This window comes from Eschrichtius robustus, chromosome 12 (assembly GCF_028021215.1).
Source record: "Eschrichtius robustus isolate mEscRob2 chromosome 12, mEscRob2.pri, whole genome shotgun sequence".
Taxonomy (NCBI): Eukaryota; Metazoa; Chordata; class Mammalia; order Artiodactyla; family Eschrichtiidae; genus Eschrichtius; species Eschrichtius robustus.
In genome coordinates, this window is record NC_090835.1 from 31309515 (window position 1) to 31327320 (window position 17806).

General features: G+C 43.6%; 3 protein-coding genes across 18 annotated transcripts in view; all 3 read right to left on the reverse strand.

Annotated features, from left to right (window-relative positions):
• PXK (PX domain containing serine/threonine kinase like) overlaps window positions 1–400 on the reverse strand; it is a 74345-nt gene extending 73945 nt beyond the window's left edge. For 5 of the 9 annotated variants that reach the window (XM_068559524.1, XM_068559523.1, XM_068559519.1 and 2 more), the window contains exon 1: window positions 198–400. In XM_068559524.1, coding sequence (XP_068415625.1) covers window positions 198–299 — 102 coding nt within the window. In that variant the 5' untranslated portion in view covers window positions 300–400. The remainder of the gene's footprint in view (window positions 1–197) is intronic. The other 4 variants (XM_068559518.1, XM_068559517.1, XM_068559516.1 and 1 more) reach the window with 2 other exon arrangements.
• Window positions 401–6633: 6233 nt separating this feature from the next.
• On the reverse strand, window positions 6634–7885 carry HTD2 (hydroxyacyl-thioester dehydratase type 2). The gene has a single exon (XM_068557464.1). It carries the CDS (start codon window positions 7883–7885, stop codon window positions 7379–7381), a length of 507 nt encoding a protein of 168 aa, XP_068413565.1. The 3' UTR covers window positions 6634–7378.
• Window positions 7835–14739, reverse strand: RPP14 (ribonuclease P/MRP subunit p14). Of its 8 annotated transcripts, none has more exons than XM_068557470.1 (6): window positions 14608–14739; window positions 11676–11773; window positions 11491–11575; window positions 9040–9116; window positions 8513–8591; window positions 7835–8060 (listed from the first exon to the last, which is right to left on the reverse strand). In XM_068557470.1, the coding sequence occupies exons 2-6, from the start codon at window positions 11750–11752 to the stop codon at window positions 8004–8006; spliced, it is 375 nt and encodes a 124-aa protein (XP_068413571.1). In that variant the 5' UTR covers window positions 11753–11773; window positions 14608–14739; the 3' UTR covers window positions 7835–8003. The 8 variants fall into 8 exon arrangements, with proteins under 8 accessions (XP_068413571.1, XP_068413569.1, XP_068413566.1 ...); XM_068557468.1 differs by having other exon boundaries at window positions 11676–11794; XM_068557465.1 differs by lacking the exon at window positions 14608–14739 and adding an exon at window positions 14326–14533.
• Window positions 14740–17806: the final 3067 nt, after the last annotated feature.

A 17806-nucleotide genomic window follows, 5' to 3' on the forward strand; every position in this document is an offset into this window, starting at 1 on the left:
GGTTCCCACCCTCGACCCCTCCGGACTTCAGCGACCGCTTGGGCCCCGGGGACCCTGGCCCAGGAACGACGCCACGCCAGAGCCGTCTCGGCCTGGGCCGCCGACCCCTGCCCCGGGCCCCGCCCGGCCGCCCGCAGCCCTCTCAGGGCCCGGGGCCGCCCCGCGCCGCCAGCCCGCCCGCCCGGTGGGCCGCGCACCGTGTGGGACTGCAGGCTCTGGCTCGCCTCGATGGCTGCTGTCAGCGGCACCGTGTCGTCCAGCAGGACCTTGCCGGCCGGCGGCTTCTCCATGAAGGCCATCCCGGAACGCCCGTCCACCACCGCCTCGGGACCAGGGGCAGGAACCAGAGACGCCGACTCCCGTCGCCCGCCGGGATCCGCCGCCGCCGCCGCCGCTGTCAACACGCGCCGCCCCACGCGCCGCCGCCGCCCGCCGGGCCCTCGGGGTCCTAGCGCCGACCTTCCCCCTCCGCGGCTGCTGTCAACACTGGCAACCCTTCGCGCCGCCGCCTCCCGCGGGTTCCTAGCGCCAAACTGTCGCAGTCATCGCTGCCCTGGACCCGCGCCTCCAAGGAGCCGCACCGCAGACCCGGTACCCTTAGCACCGGGCCTCAGATCTCGGGGCAATTCACCCTAAGCCATCATCACCTCCAGAGGTCCTCAGAGCCGAAAACACCGCGTCTGGGGCCCTGCGGTCAGGATCCCTCAGGCGCAAAGATCCCAAGCCTCTCGCTGATGGGCTTTTCGCTTTAGGCCCTCAGAAGCTGGACTCTCAGTCTCGACACCTTTACACCTGGACCTTTCCCACTCAGGCCTCCCAGGTCCAAGGACCCTTAAGACCCAGAAAAAAAGGGGCTTCAGGATGTGACCCTCCGTCTGTGCCCTGCAGTCCCAGAAACTTTCTAAAACAAACCCCTCAGATTCAGGTTCTATGGGGAACTCGTGAACCTGGCTCTTCAGACCCAAGAACCTAACAGCTGGGCCCTCAGGATTGGACCCCAGAGTTGGAGCCCTAAGACTCCAGCACCCTCAGACCCAGAGCTCTTTGAACTGGGGACCCTAAAAATTGGGTATTGGTCCACAAACTCCCAACCTCTACCCTTTGCCCCAGCTCTTAGCTCAGCCCACAAGGCCTTCAAACTTGAGAACTCTCAACCTCAGGCTTGCAGTGGTCAGTCCCACTGTACTGGCTCCAAGAACCTCAAACCCAGAGCCAGAGAACTCTGCCACCAACTTCTCAGCCCCAAATTTGCCCCATCTGCCTGAACCCAAGGCCGTAATCCTGGCCCACCCACAGTGCTGTCTCCCAGGTCAGCGTCCCAGGACAGTGGAGAGAGTTAGACTTGGAATTAGATGACCAGGATCTTCAGGGCTCCAGGACTTACCAGCTGTGTGACCTTGAATTCGTTACCCAACCTCTCTGAGCCCCAGTCCCCATCTGCAAAATGGAGATAATACTTTTTGGAAGGGTTGATATGAGGAATGCAGTAGGATGGGAAGGGGCTCAGCACATAATAAAACCTCAGACAATATTAGTTTCTTCCTTCCCCTACAGTTCAGAATGGAAGTTTCTAACTCTTAAATTTATCTTCCCTAAATTTCTACATTTCAGACAACAGAACAAAATTTCTTGGAAACACCACCACCGCAATCTGACATCACAGCACAAGCCCAGACAGTATCTAAAGGGTACCCTCCCCAGATCTCAAGCTTAAGGGGACTGTTGGGCAACTCCAAGTGGCCAAGTAGCCATGACAGACTGACTCAGAGGCCAAGACTCAGTGGAGAGAGAGATATGAGGAGGGAAACATGGAACTTCACGATTACATCCTAAAATAATCAAAACTCTTCTGCATTCCATGTTTGTCCCAGTGTGTTTAAAAGCAGCATTCTATTAAAACAAAACTATATATCACTTAGGAAGGGTTCAACTTTTTACTTCCATTTCTTTAAGGCAAATGGGTTATTTCATTACCAGAATCACAGAAACCAAAATTCTGCTTTAATCATTATTCCTATCATGTGGGCTGATCAAGACAAGGCTCTTCTCGCATACCGCTGGTGGGAGTATAAATTGGTCCAACCTTTCCAAAAGGCATTTATGCATTCAACAATTATTTACTGAGTACTTAAGCATGTAATAGGCCTGGCACTAGGAACTGGGATTTGACAACACATATCAAGGGCTTTGAAAATGTTCTCACGCAGTAATCCCACCTCCAGGAGAGTATCCTAAGGAAATAATCAGAGACAAGTGCAAATATATAGCACTCAAGGAAATATCTAACAGTAGGAGATTGGACAAATCATGGTACAATCATAAACAGAATATTTTGCAATGATTAAAAATGAGATTATCAAAGGATGTTGAATGATGTTGGGAAATGCTCTAGATATAACAGTAAGTAGAAAAAAGCAATATATACATTTTATGATCCCAAGATTTAAAAATATATTTTAGGAAAAACACCAGAAGGAAGCCCACCAAAGTATTAACTGAGGGTCTCTAGCAAGTGGAATCATGCTTTCTATTTGTTTGTTTTCTTGCACTTTTCAAAATGTCTCTAGTGAAGATATTTGTATGATTAGGAGAAAAATAATGGTATTATATAACTGAGTTGCAAAGGTCATCAAGTGACAGCCTGTTGTCTTCCTATGAAAACGAAACTGAGAAACCATATATTTGATGAAATGAAGCCACAGACTAACTCTCAATCTAGCCTTTCTCATTCTCTAGAAATTCTTGACTAAAGTAAGCCTCTCAGAATAAATACTAAATAGATCCTCTGGAGACCTGGCCCCAATCCTATGACAGTCTCGCTATCCATTTGGCTTTTGAACTGGCTCATACTGAAGGCGGGGCAACTCCCCAGTCCAGAGCTGATCTGAATCAAATCAACTTTGCTTCCAGTCTCATGCTGGGTAAAGCAAATGAGGTATGCTGTACCTTAGTTGTTGCCACATACACTACTCAGGGATGGCAGGGGGAAAAAAAATTTACATTCTTGTATGTTGCCAAATGTTTAGATGGCCCACAGGTTGTTTATCTAACAGCTTGACATTTGGCCAGACTGACTGAAGATAATGAGTTTTAGTGAGGTTGCTTCTAGACCTGGCAACTGCTCTACAAATCAAGACATAGAAGCTTGTGAAAAACTCAGTGCTTCCTAAGCAGCATCCCCTCCCAACTCAGAATGAATTTTTCTTTAAATATTCATGATCTGGATAAATCAAACAACTCACATTTGATCTTTCTTACTTCCCTTAAGTGTTATTTTCCATCACATCACAGAGGAATTTTGCTCAGCGTTTATAAGGTCATATGAACTGTGGCGTACCTAAGAGCCACCCTAAAAATTGATTATAGCCTAGAAGTCGATGGCTTGTGGAGCCTTCTATTAATCCTGTTCTATTTATGTAGTGTCCACATTTGTCTTGGGTTTTCTTACGATTTTGCTCCAACTCAAAATTTCTCTGAAGATGTCGAGAATTCTAGTCTCTGCTGTGTTTATAATCCATATGAAGAAAAGCCAAGAACAAAGGAAGTGAAACATCTGGGACACTGGAGATATTCAACTGCAGCCCAAGAGTAATTCCACAGCACTTGCATTCTGTTCAAATAGAGCCAGTTAATAAATTATGCCAGTACATGAGGCATTCAGAGTGGCACAACTGCTCAGAGTGACTGTCAACCTTTGGTAGAGTATGTTTTAATATAAAAACTTAATAGATGTAATTTAGTAGCTATTTTCTTTGGGAGTAAATTGGTCTCTTAATCATACTCTGAGAACATAGAAGAAAAATGACTAATAATTCAGCACAAAATGAAAACCTGTGGTTACCTAAGAGGTACGAATGTGCCTTTAGCAGTTTCTTCTTTTTCTAGCTGAATACACAAGATGAATGGTGGCTGTGGTGAGGCTTTCTCCCTGCTGCTACTTAAGATTTGCTGCTCAGAAAAAGAAATAAGTGGCACTTCACCAATATGGAAATGTTTCTAATAGAATATAAAAATCTGTTAAGCAATTTTCCAGTACATTAGACTGAAATTGCTTAAGATGGGTATATATTTCTGTGGCAATCAAACATTACATAAATTGCAGTCTTATAATGCCCCTATGTGGAAAGTGCTAGTACAATTTGGCCTCATATTTTATGTCAGTACTTTTGTACTCACTTCCACTTGTGACCCTGTACAGTCAAAGCCACTTCGCAATTACCTGGGAGAGGACTTCCTGATTTGAGGGTCACCCATGCTTTCATTAGAAGAGTCATTCTTTCTGGCAACTTGTACAGAGCTCAAAATGAAAAAGCCAACCAGCTAGTTTTTGTTAGTCAGCTTTAACAGACCATGAGAGGTCTGAGAATCTTGGCTCTGAGTAAAAATAACAAGTCATCGTGTACAGAGAAGTATCCCTAACTTCTTGCCTGCTTCTCTATTCCAACTTTTTATTGGTTTACAAAGATCACTGGTTTACAAAGAAGACCATGACATCTACTGAGCACAAAAAAAAAAAAAAAAAAAAAGGAAATGCTCATATTGAGAAGCTACTTTGTTAGAGTATTAATCACCTATCCGCCAGATCTGACATACATCCCTCCCCACCATACTTGACTTGCACATGATTTTTCATTTTTAGAATAACTCTTTCAGTAATTCTGCTCTGAAGACAAATAATCACTGAATGTCAGCTTAGGAAAAGTGTAGGCAATAGGTATGGGTAGAAGCCATCAAGTAACAGCGAAGAGGAAAACACTACAACTGTAGCAAGGGAATAAGATCTAGAACATTCTGAATATAAGCAGAATTATATAGAATGGTGGTTCCAAATACTTTACTGCCACATAACAAGATATCATTATAGAAACTGAAAGTGTTCCAGTATGGGAACATTTTAAGACACACAGGGTGATGGAAAAAATGCCCTGGAGCCAGGCAGGGCTGTTTGAATCCCAGCTCTACTGCATACTACCTGTACAACCTTGGGCAAGTCACACCACATCAGTCTGTTTCCCTGCCTATAAAATGGAACATTAACTTCATAAAACTGTTTAAAGGATTAGAATGTAGAAAATTGGCTTATCATTGAAAGAATGGTAGCTTATAGTATTAATGATTACATTACACTCTACTTAGGAACCCATGCTTCAGGACTGCTGCTAAGTCCCAGAGAATGAGTTCTGCAGGAGTATACAGTCTTAGTTTCAAGTCTCTATTTTGTGACTCAAGTTCCCCATTTTGTTTTTCAATGTCACATCAAATTTTTGGCATGTATAGTGTTTCACCTATAAATACACCTTCTTCAGGTGGATCTAAACCTGCACATGCTGTCCATTTTGAAACTCATGATAATGGCATCCTTGCTTCTCACTCTGATTTTGGTATTTTCATCTCACCAACACAAACTAGAGTATGGTACAGTATTAAAGTTTAAAATACTCACTTTATTTATACACCTCACTGCCCTCTAGTGACTAGAATAATTCCTTCTAGTAATCTGATACCCTTGATGTAAAAAAATAAAAAATCTAGTTACTCATCCACCAGCAGAAAGAAAAAATCTTTTTCCAGGAAATGTTGGTTTATGCAACCAATTAAACCTGATCTTACCTTCCTTATCAAAGCATCTAGCTGTGGTCTGAGCCACCATCTAAAGCTACAGAGCACAGGTGGACCACCCGTATGTTCTACTACAGATTCTTGTCTTAATAGTGTTGGCTATGTTGGGCATGACCAGTTAGTAATAACACATAGGCACATTTCCTAATACCCATCAACCCTTAAGATCTTGGCCTCCACAGTGTTCCTTAAATGTTTTACCTTATAATTTTTTAAATAAAAGCATATATTATTTATATAAGGGGGGGGGGACCCCACAGTATTTTCAAGGGAGAGATTAAAAAAATCTGGATTACTAAAATAGGAGCTTTGCATTCAAGATCTATTCCAAGTTTAGAATACCAATAGAGATTGGCTGACATCCTGAAAGACTGGTCTGTTCTCTAACTTTTGGCCAGTTAGCACCAAACTCAGGAAAACCTCTAACCTTATTCACAGAAGAGAATGGGCAATAGTAGTAGCTACTGTTTATAAGCTAGACTTTGTGCTTAACTATTTGTATCTGTCACCTCCAACAATCCCGTGTGGTAGGTGTTTTTATCCCTGTTTTATACATGAGACCAAGAGAGCTTACATAACTGAGTCCAAATCTGCACATAAGCCCTCCTCCGATAACAGGAAAACCATCTGAAGGGCAAGTGACACTGAACATTGAACAAATTACCATCTTGGTGTGAACAGTAACAAATTACAATAAACTCTGACCCAGAAACTGCTGAAGAACAGGATCTAAGAATATTTACTGGTAAAAGATAGGTGTTCAAAGATGACCTATCTTCTATCGTTGCCATCAATAATTAAATGCTAGCTAGTTACAAATTCAGTGAGAAACTTATTCTACACAGATATAGGTAGGTTTATCTTATCCAAATGCAAACCTAATCAGGTTTGAAATCCTAAAAGTAGAACATTAAGCTAAATGATAACTCTCCCAATATTTTTTCAGTTTTTTTTCTTTTTAATGGCACCTCATGGGAGCCTGGACACAATGTCCAACCTTAGAATCACCTATGATTTTCTTTTTTTAAAATTAATTAGTTTATTTATTTATTTTTGGCTGCATTGGGTCTTCGTTGCTGCACACAGGCTTTCTCTAGTTGCAGAGAGCGGGGGCTACTCTTTGTTGTGGTGCGCGGGCCTCTCACTGCGGTGGCATCCTTTGTTGCGGAGCACGGGCTCTAGGTGCGGGCTTCAGTAGTTGTGGCACGTGGGCTCAGTAGTTGTTCCTCACAGGCTCTAGAGAGCAGGCTCAGTAGTTGTGGCACACAGACTTATTTGCTCCACGGCATGTGGGATCTTCCCGGACCAGGGCTCGAACCCGTGAACCCTGCATTGGCAGGCGGATTCTTAACCACTGTGCCACCAAGGAAGCCCACCTCTGATTTCCTCTAGTCACTTTTTTTTTGGTTTTTTTTTGGCTGTGTCACACAGCTTGCGGGATCTTAGTTCCCCAACCAGGGACTGAACTCGCACCCATGGCAGTGAAAGCCCGGAGTCCTAACCACTGGACCATCAGGGAATTCCCTATTTTTTCAGTTTTAGAAACCTAGACAGATGATAAATATACTTAAGTCGTGTGAAGCATAAGGCCAAAGCATAAGTGGACAATGGAACACCCCTCTACCAGCTCCCCTCCACCAATGTGGGTTTATGGGTCTATCAGCCCCTCCTTGGTGAAGAACAGCAATCCCTGTTTTCCTCAGAGGCTCTTCAATAATAGTAACACTGATGCCTGAACTTGCATCTTTAAAGACATATTTCAGGATGTGGGAGCTTCTGGGACCATAACTTTAACCCAGCCTTCCATAACAGTCTTTTTACTTTCTACTACAAAACATGACACTGCAATAATAGCAAGGAACCGCTTTAACTTTTTCACTTCTGCAGAAGCTAAAACAACTTCCCCAACATATAAAGGGGCTGGAAAGTTAATTTCCTGGGAAAGAAATACACAGCCTGGCCCTGGCATTTTAGTACCTAGGAGAGCTGAAATAAGTCCATTGATCAAAACTCCATGTACAATCGTCTTTCCAAATCTGGTGTGTTTTGCAAAATCTTCATCCAAATGCAAAGGATTGACATCCCCTGTTAATTCTGAGAAGATAGCCACATCCCTCTGTGTGAAGGCCCTACTGAGTTCAGCCCGGTCTCCAACTCTGATGTGCACATGCTGTAAGTGCTGCCTGTTTAGCACTGCTTGGTTCAGGCAGATACTCCTCTGAAGCCTACCCCACCAAAGGCGATGGCTGGAAATTACTGGGAACATCTTCAGAGGTCTCAAATTCCATCAACAGGAGCTTTTGGGCTGCTTCAGTCTTCAAACATTATGCTGGCACCAAAATGTACTTTTGAGAGTGAGGAATACTTCTGAAATTGAAGACTATTCAATTCAATACTAGTTCTCTACTGTTACCAGATAATGCAAGGAGAAATGGAGAAACCTATAAGAGAAAGAAAAAGTTTAAGGCAGTATCAGGAGAAAACTGTACTGCAACACAGGACAATGTAGAAACATGCCCTATTCTATAGGATAAGCCAAACTGAGGCAGTAGCATTTTAAAGAGCATCCTGAGAGCTAGCCTTAGATAAACAAGTGGTCATGATAAACTCAGAAAGAGCATTCCAATACATTAGGAGCTAGGCATTAAGCAACAAAAGTTAAGACTTTTCCACAAGTGTTCCAAGTTTTATCCCCAAACCTCCCCCATACAATTTAAAACCTAAGTGTTTTGTCTCACATTTTTGTAATTAATAAAGCCCTGAATTTTCCCCTCCCAGCTGGATGATGTTAACCACACTAGATTTATGCAAGTGCCAAAATGAGACACATATTAATAAGTAGTTTGGTCTACTACTCAGCCTCATTTGGAATATGTGAAGGAATGGTCTTTACCTGAATCACTCTGAAAGCACATTTCTTGCCTTTATAGGATCCTAACAGGGTCATAGAGCTCCACAATTTGACAAGACCACTATGGAAAGATCAAGAAAGCGTAAGTAAAGATTTGTCCCTGCAACATCTCCCTAGTACTTTTGTTTGTGATGGTCCAGAAAGTAGTTTCTACCAGAAAACCTATTTAAAATGAGAAAACTTTAAAAATAAAAGCACAGTTATGTCAAAGGCAAAGAAAAAATTGAACCTCAATCAGGAATGTTTCTAAAATATACACTTCTGAGTTTGCAACCATGACTATCAATTGGGAAACACTACAGTTGTAAGCAAATCACAAGTTTGGCTCTCTAGGGTGTAAGTTCCTGGTGGATGAATGTTCATATTCTCCCCAATTTAAACTTCCAAAAGCTGCTCGGAGTTGACAATGACAAAATTCTTCTCATTCTCAGAAGAGAGCACTTTTGCTCTTTTTTTGCCATCCGTCTCTCTGCTCTGTTAAACTAGAAGTGTTCCACTGTCTGTCGTACCTGCTGCATATTCTCAAGATGGCTGACAAGGTCTTCTCTTCGTAGGTTAGAATGTCCAAGGGTAAAGCAGCATCAACCTAAGTATGAAATAATGCTGTTAGCAGACTATTATTATCATCATTACTCTTGAACTCTAATAACTAATTCTGTCAACTGCTTTTCTTCTCCAAAAAATCAGTATTTTATTTAATGGTGCTGGAGTACTGGGCCTGCTTTTTTATAACTTCCCCCTGCCTGGAACATTCTTCCTGTACCTCTTCATATTGCTAAGCCCTCTTTACCCTTCTCAAGTCTTCGTTTAAACTGCTCCTTCCTTGATTCCCAAGATTAAGCTCAACTGCTTGCTACACTCTTTCACATACAGGACCCACATACTTCCTATTTCAAGATACTCATCATTCTTGCCATTAATTGTTCAACATGGTTTCCTACTAAAATAACCAAGACCATGAGGCAGAAGCCATGTCTGTCTGTTTACAACTACATCCCCAGGAACCAGGTTTTATACTTGACATATAGAGGGTGCATGCATTTTATTTTCTCATACTTTTTATTTTGAAAAATTAGAGTCACATGAGATTGCAAAAAAAATGTGCAGGAAGATTCCACGCACCCTTCACTCAGCCTCCCCCAGTGTCAACATCTTGCATAACTACAGTACAATATCAAAACGAGAAAACCGAAATTAATAAATCAGAGCTTATCCTAATTTTGCCAATTATACATGCACTCATATTTGTTTACACTTATATATGTGTAGTTCTATGCAATATTACCATATAAGTAATTTAATTCAAGTATTACCATTACCAAGATAAAGAGCTATACCATCACAAGGCTCTCTCCTTCGACCCTCTTTACAGCCATACCCACCTCTCCTCCTCATCCCTAAACCCAGGCAAACACTTATCTTTCTCTAGATTATATAATTATGTTAATTATGTTATTTCAAGAGCATTATATAAATGGAATCACCCAGTATATTACTTTTTGGGACTGGCTTTTTCACTCAGCATAATTCTCTAGAGATTCGGTCAATTTGTCAGGTGTATCTATGGTTTGTTCCTTTTCATTACCGAGTATATTCCACGGTATGAATGTACCACAGTTTGTTTAACTATTCACCCATTGAAGGACACATGGCTTATTTCTATTTTGGGGCTCTTACTAATAAAGCTGCTATGAACATTTGTGTACACGTTTTTGTGTGGACATAAGTTTTCATTTCTCTGGGATAAACAGACAGGTATGCAATTGCTGGGTTGTACGGTAGTTTAAAAAAAACTACCATAGTTTTTTAAAGGAAACTGCCAAACTGTGTTCCAAAGTGGCTGTACCATTTTACATGCCCACCAGCAATGTATGAGTGATTTCGTTTCTCTGCATCCTCACCAGCATTTAGTGTTATCACTATTTTTCATTTCAGTCATTCTGCTAAGTGTGTAGTAATGTGTCATTGTGTTTTCAATGTGCATTTCTCTAATGGCTAATGATGCTGAACATCTTTCCATACATGTGCTTCTTTGCCAACTGTACACCCTTTTTAGTGAAACGTCTGTTCATATCTTTTGCCCATTTTTAAGAATTTTTTTTTGTATTTTGGCTGCGCCGCACCATGCCACTCGGCACACAGGATGGTTCCCCAACCAGGGATAGGACCCGGGCCTCCGCAGTGAAAGCGCCGAATCCTGACCACTAGGCCACCAAGGAACTCCCACTTTTGCCCATTTTCTAATTGGAGTGTTTGGGTTTTTTTCTATACTATTGAGTTTTAAGAGGTCTTTATATATTCTAGATATTACTCCTTTGTCAGATATGTGGTTTACAAATATCTTCCCCCCAGTCTGTAGTCTGTTTTTTAGCCTCTGAACCAAATCTTTTGCAGAGTAAAAGTTTTTAATTTTGATGTGCTTGACAGATTTTAATTTGATAGAATATATGTATCAGAAAATAATTTCCTGAGAATCATCTGTCTTTGTTCTCTCTTCAAAACTCTACTTGTTTTCAACTGAATGCGAAAACAGACTACTCAAAGTGCTGGTCTGTGATAAGGAGCTGCACCGGAGTGGGAATCAACAGTATCAGTGAGCACACCATTTAGTCCAGCTCAGGTTTTTTCACTGGAGACTGTCTCAGTAAAGGAAACGGTGTGCTCATTTACATTCTGGTACAAGCCACAATAGGCAAAAAACCCCAAAAAACCCCAGCAGTTTGCAGGTTGCCAGTCTATACCACACTTTGAGTTGCACTACACTAAACATTTGTCTAACAAGTTCTTGTCAACTAGAAGGCATATGAGAACAAACCTACACAAAACTCATCACTTCTGAAAGTCTGCTTCTGCAATTTCAAATGTGGTTTTAAAGTTTTAAAATAATGTTGGGAAGACTGTCCTTTCACTATGTCTTACAAAGACCTTAGGAGTGTTCAAACTACCAAGTGATTCCATACCTCTCCAAACAGGTCCTTCAGGGCTGAAATAAGCAGCTGTTTGAACTGTGCAGCATTCAGTCCAATGCCATGATCTTGAAATTCTCTGTAAAAAATATTTTTTAAAAAATGCATTGCATTAAATTTCATGCTATTCAGATTCATAAAAAAGCAGTCGAAAATAAAACTCAGGAGACTGAACTTACAGGTGGACTTTCATGTAGTGGTGCTCAGAGGGATTTTTGTAAACTATTCTTTCATATGTGGCAGCTGGGGCTGGCATCTTTTCCAATGCTGATCACACCTACATGAAGGGTCAAGGGGGCTAGAAATTACCAAGATATAAGCTATTTTTCACTTTTTTAATGAGAATTTGACCTATATGATTTTTTAAAAGAACTCTTAGTACAATAACTTATCTAATTCTGGTCAAACTGATGTTACCCATACAGACACAATGGAAGTTTCTATATTTTATATATGCCAGACCACCGTACTCTTATTTAATCCCAGCAAACATTTTCCCTTACTGAGTACCCAGCTCTGTGCTAAACACTTTACATGACTTAGGTCATGTCTTCAAAATGATCCCATGAGCTAAAAGCTATCAGTACTCCCATTTTTGAGAAGGGAACACTGAGGCTCAGCAAAGATAGCTAACACCTGCCCAGAGGCACACACAGATTCCAACCACTCCTGAGCTGCCTCAAGACCACTCTGGCATGATGCCCATTCATGCAAAAAAAAAAAAAAAAAAGTAAAAAGCATAAAGGAGTAAAATCTGGAACCAAAGACCCTCTTCTTATTTACTCTCAGTCAACATAGAACATTAACAGAAGAATGAGGGGTGGTAGTTCTCCTGGCCTCCCCCAACGTTGGATCTGCCTGTTCTCTGTCTAGAAGCCAGGCCTGTACAGGGCTATTTGGCAGCCTTGCAAAAGACTGAGCCTAAACAGCAAAGGTCTTAAGAGGAATTCTGGAATGGACACTCAAGCCATTTCTAACAGATCTGGAACTTTCAAGAACTCAGAACATGCTAGTCCCCCTGTACAGAATCCCTGTCCTTTGGCTCCACTCCTACCTCACTCTCACTCTGGATAGCTTCTACTCATCCTTCAAATTTTAGCTTAAAGTTCACCTCTTTCAGGAATACTGCCTCTTCAGGGAGGTCTTCTGTGACACCCTAAGTTAGGTTCTCTTGTTACACAATCTCTTAACATTGTCTATTTGTTTAACATCTGGTTCCCCCACTAAAGGGACCAGGAAACTGAGGCTGAACCAAGGAAAGGGACTTTTCCAAAGTCACATAGCTATAGACCAGCATTTACAAAAACCTCTCTGGGCCCTCTTCCAACGACTCCCAAATGATGACCTCAAGAGAAAATGAGAAGTCAGGGTCAAGTAGGTACATCCAACCATCCATTCAACAAACACAAATATTTACTGAGTCTGGCACAGAGTATTCAACACTTTCTGAATACAGGATTGATCAAACGGTGGTAGTGTGAGGCCTGTATGTTCAAGAGTATCTTTGGTTTCAGAACTGCAGCAATAGTTACCTGGTGCTTCTTTCCCCATCACCAGAGTCTCCCCGACTAAAGGGGCAAGGAGAACGGGACCCTCAATCATTCCATTCATTGTCCTGCACACGATAGGTGTTTTTTAAGTGTTACGGACTACCTTAGAGGAGTTGGCTGCTTGAGATAGGAGAGTGAGACTGGACTGGGGCTTAGGATGACAATAACAACAAAGACTTCAGGACTACTCTGGAAATGGATAATGGTGATAGTTGTACAACAATGCGAATGTACTTAATGCCAAAGAACTGTACAGTTAAAAATGGTAAATTTTATGTTATGTTTATTTTACAAAAAACAAAAAAAGACTGAAGGAGCAAGTGTTTATTGAGCAGTCACCTCTGACAGGGCTGAGCCTCAGGGTTAGTGATAGCTCTGCCCTCTGCAGGTTGTCCTGAGACTAAAGGAGATGATGCCTGTGAAACCCTCCCTACAGCCCGGCATATTCACCAGGCTCACCAGGAAAATGTGAGCACTTCCATGGCGGCTGTCATCATCATCTTTGAAGTCAGCCTTTTTGGTGGCTGTAGGGATGCTCATTACCTGATCTACTAGTAATAGGTGTCCCTGCTTCCCTCCCCAATCTAGTCTCTACAGCAGCCTGAGTGACCCTATTAAAAACCATCCAAGCCACATCATTCCTCTGCTCAAAACCTCGCAAAGATTCCCGTTCCACTCAGAGTAAAGCCAAAGTGTTTACAGCCGTGATCTGTACCGCTGGTTCCTCCCACCACCTTGACCCCACGTCCTACCGCTCTCCCCTGCTCAGTCCCACCACACAGGCCTCCTAGCTCTTTCCCTCCCGCCTCTGGGCCTCCCTCCTACTCTTCCACATGCTGTAAATACTCTTCTTCCAGATAGCCACATGGCTCATTCCCTTGCCTCCTTCATGGCTTTGCTTAATTTCATTCCTCCATTTATTCCAGTGGCATTTATATCTAATGTCATCGCCCCCATGCCCCTGCTCTACTTTTTCCTCATAGCATTCACCACCTTCTAACATAACATAATTGTGAAATTCATTTATTCTTTATTCGTACTTCTCTCCCCCGCCCTATTAGAATATGCATTCCAAAAGAAACCGGCATCTTTTTGTCTTGTTTTCTGATGTTTCCCGAAAACCTAAAACAATACATCGCATACAACAAGCATTCAATATATAACTTTGGCACGAAGTCAATGATTTAAAAAAAACCCAGAACCCTCGACCCCGTACTGTTGGGCACTTAAGTCGTTTTCAATTTTTTCGACTAACGTCCGCTATTGATTTAGCGTCCACCTGGGGGCCGGGCGCATGCGCTCTACACACGTGACCCGTTCGGTCCTCTCAGCCGCCCTCCGCGACTGAGACCTCGTTGTAGAAAGGCCCTGGGAGGTTCGCGGCCCAGCCTCGCCTTCAGCCCTTGGCGTCCGCGGCCGGAGCGGTAGGTACCTCTGACCGCTCCTCGCTGCCCGCCGTCCCTCCGCCTTGCGCATGCGCCCCTGGCGCGCGCGTCCATACGTCACCAGTGCGGCCAACTGAGCCCAATCCCGGAAAACAGCTGCCCTGCTATCCGCCTACCCGCTCTCCGTCGGACTGGTCTGCCGCCTCCCGGACTCCTATTCCCTGCAAGAATCCAGCAAGACTTGGTGCTCCCCCAAAGCCTGCGGCCCGAACTCCGAGGTGTTTACGTTTGGCTCCTCTCTGTCCCGCCCCCGGATGCGTGACGTCTAGGGAGGATACGACGTCACCGCGCGAGGTTCTCCTAAGGACCCAGGCGTGACTCTGAATCTGAGACTCGCCATGCTTAGTGCCTTCTAGTGCCCACGCTGCAGAAAGCCGTGTGCGCAAATGTCTGCATAGGGTAAGGGACTCAGGGCATGTTTATTGTGCCCGGGAGCGTGCTTCGTAATCATTTATCTATGCCTTCATTCGTTCAAAAAATTTATATCTAGCGTCTCTTCTGCTGAGCATCTCCTAAATAAAGCAATCCCAAAGGACAGAACCGGTTCTCAGTGTCTCTTGTGGCTCCCAGCGCATAGTAGGTGTTCTGTCTGGGTTGACATAAAAAAACCCAGATGGTCCTATTTCCGAATGTAAGCCAAGTTTCATCTATTCGTTTATTGAGTAAGTACTTGCTGAGCCCCTATTATGTGCTAGGCACTGGGAACAAGACGATATGGCCTCTGCACTTGTGAAACATATTGTGTGTATTCAACAATCAAGTGCTTACTTTGTGCCAGGTACTATGCAAAAACCTTTATATATGTTATCTCATGGAACTCTCACACAGTCCTAAAGTGACTATTATTACGATCATCCCCATTTTACAGAGGTGGAAACTGAGGCACAAGAGGCTAAGTTACTTGCCCAAGATCACACAGTTATAAGTGGTGGATTGGGCCATCTGACTCTAGATGATTCTCTCCACACTGCACCGTATTACCATCAATTTTGTGGTATGAGTCAGGGATATACATGGGAGAGGGCCTCGAGGCTGCCAAACCTTGAGTGTAAAGCCCATGAGGTTGGGGCCTTGTCTTTGTTGGCTCACCACTGGTATCCTGTGTCTGGCACTCAACTCCTACCAAGTCCCCGGAAAACTGAGTTCCCTTGACAAGTTTATGATTAGTCTCTCTCTCCAAAACTTTATTCCCTTTCTTGTTCCACCCCTGTTCCCCTCAGGATTGAAGGGTAGCAAAGAAAAGGGGGGATTGAAACCAAGCAGGACCCTGTGGAGCCTTCCCGGGTACAAAAGTCCTTCCATGTCTAACTACGAGAGCATTAATCTTGCTTGTTTGAGAATTCCAGGGGCTGACCTTAAGGAGGTGGAAGCAGACCAACCTTGGAGTAAATTACTGATTGAGTACACGTTAAAAACACCAAGATGACGCTGACCAGACCACTGCACGACCCATCTCGAGATGATTATTGGAGCTGACCGTGCTGTTCTGCACGTAGCCCCCTGCTTGTGCACTCCTGAAACTCCCTTTTAAAACCTTTGTCCTCTAACCCACAACTAGGAGATGGTCTCGGACATTTGTCCACCATTTTCGCAGGTTGCTGGCCTCCTGAATAAAACAACTTTTTTCACCAACACTTGTCTCTCGAGTACTGACCTTTCGAGCGGCAAGCAGTCAAACTTGGGTTCGGTACCGGCCTCGTCCAGTTACACATATGTCTGTGTCTACGTGTGCACAAACATACATATATACATAAGTATAACGTCTAGAAGGGTTCCAAGTAGACTGATGGAAGACAGGTGGGGCTGTGTGGAGGGTATAGGAGATGCTCACAATGTTTTAGCATTCGTTTTGTTTGATTTATTTTAAAGTGACAGGGCATCACTTTTATAATACTGATAATTGTTAAATAAAATTCAGGACTTGCCCCTAATGGTCACAAGGCGGAGCCTTGGACCACACCCATCTGGATGCCTCTCCTTCCACCTTGGAAGAACAGACTCTTCCTCAAGATGTCAGCTCCAACCCCCACCCACCAAGGTAAGAGAGGGGACAGGGAGTGCAGGTTCACTGTCCCGTATCTGCAATCCTGAAATCCAAGAAAAATCCAGGAACCAAATCTTTCTTCATCTGGCATAATGCTTAATCCGAATTGAGATTAAGCTCTTTATAGCTTTTGTCCCATTTGCTGTGGATATGCATAGAGCATACAGCAGAAATACGAATGCATCTGATCATGTAAAGCTGCCCCAGATCCCACTGGGGGTGTTGGACAACGTATGGTATACATACAATACCACCTCTGTAAAATCTGAAAATTTCTGAATTCGGTATCACATCTGGCTCTGTGAGATGTGGTAAGGGATTGCAGACCTACACTCACACTAATAGTTGCCCTTCAGCAACAGTTACCCAATCCCAGCCAGCTTTGACCTTGGGTCACTGGGATTGTCACCTTGGTGCCACTTTCTGCCCCTAAGAATCCCTTCTCCTCCTCTCATCCCCTGCTGGAGCTTGGCAGCCTTCTACGTGTGCCCTGAGGTTCCTAGTCATTGTGCTGAGGGTTTAGAGACCAAAGATCCAGAAACCATGGAAAGAAAGTTTCCTCCAGGAGCCAAGAGAGAGGGGCTGTCCTGTTGCTCAAAGGACATCCTCTCCCTCTCCCTGACTAGACTTATGGTCCCACAAGACCCTCATCCCATCACAGGCACTGGTAACCCCAAGCCCACATCCTGGTGATCTCCGGCCCAGAGACCAACACTGGGCCCCAAGGGTAGCTGGGGATACCAGGACAGCAGCCCCAGCACCGCTGCCCTCTGGCCCTGACCGCGGCAGGTAACTTGAGGACATTTCCACTGTGCCATCTGTGACCAGTCCCGCTGCTTTTTTGCCTCCTTTCCAGGAATGGAAGGGTTGTATGAACGTCATCCAGTGTGGGAGGGATGAAAGGGGGAGGGAGAAGTGGCTGACGGGAAAGCCCAGTCTGTATGGTTAAAGGAGTGACGCTGGAAGATTTGAAAGACTGAAGGATCAGAAGAGTCTGGTTTCCAACTGTTAAGAGTGTCTGTGTGGGTGATGGAGACAGACGGGTATGAGACAAAATGATGAAACAGAGATGGGGCAAGGGGTGGGGGAGGAGAGACAGAGACAGAAAGACTTGGAAAGAGACAGAGAGAGACTATGAGAGTTTTTTTAAAAAATGCTCTCGAACCCAGCCTAAGAGTATTTCAGCAAACATTTCTGAAATAGACCCAATAAATTGCTACTTTTTGAAAATTAATTAATTAATTAATTTTGGCTCTGTTGGGTCTTTGTTG

Bases quoted from the DNA above. Each gene is read 5' to 3' on its own strand.
- HTD2 (XM_068557464.1), bottom strand. From the start codon at position 7,885: ATGTTCCCAGTAATTTCCAGCCATCGCCTTTGGTGGGGTAGGCTTCAG.
- RPP14 (XM_068557470.1), bottom strand. From the start codon at position 11,752: ATGCCAGCCCCAGCTGCCACATATGAAAGAATAGTTTACAAAAATCCC. The intron at 9,117-11,490 runs GTATGGAATCAC...TTTCATACTTAG, and splicing joins TGAAGGACCTGTTTGGAGAG to GTTGATGCTGCTTTACCCTT. The intron at 8,061-8,512 runs GTAAAGACCATT...TTTCTCTTATAG, and splicing joins GTGCTTTCAGAGTGATTCAG to GTTTCTCCATTTCTCCTTGC.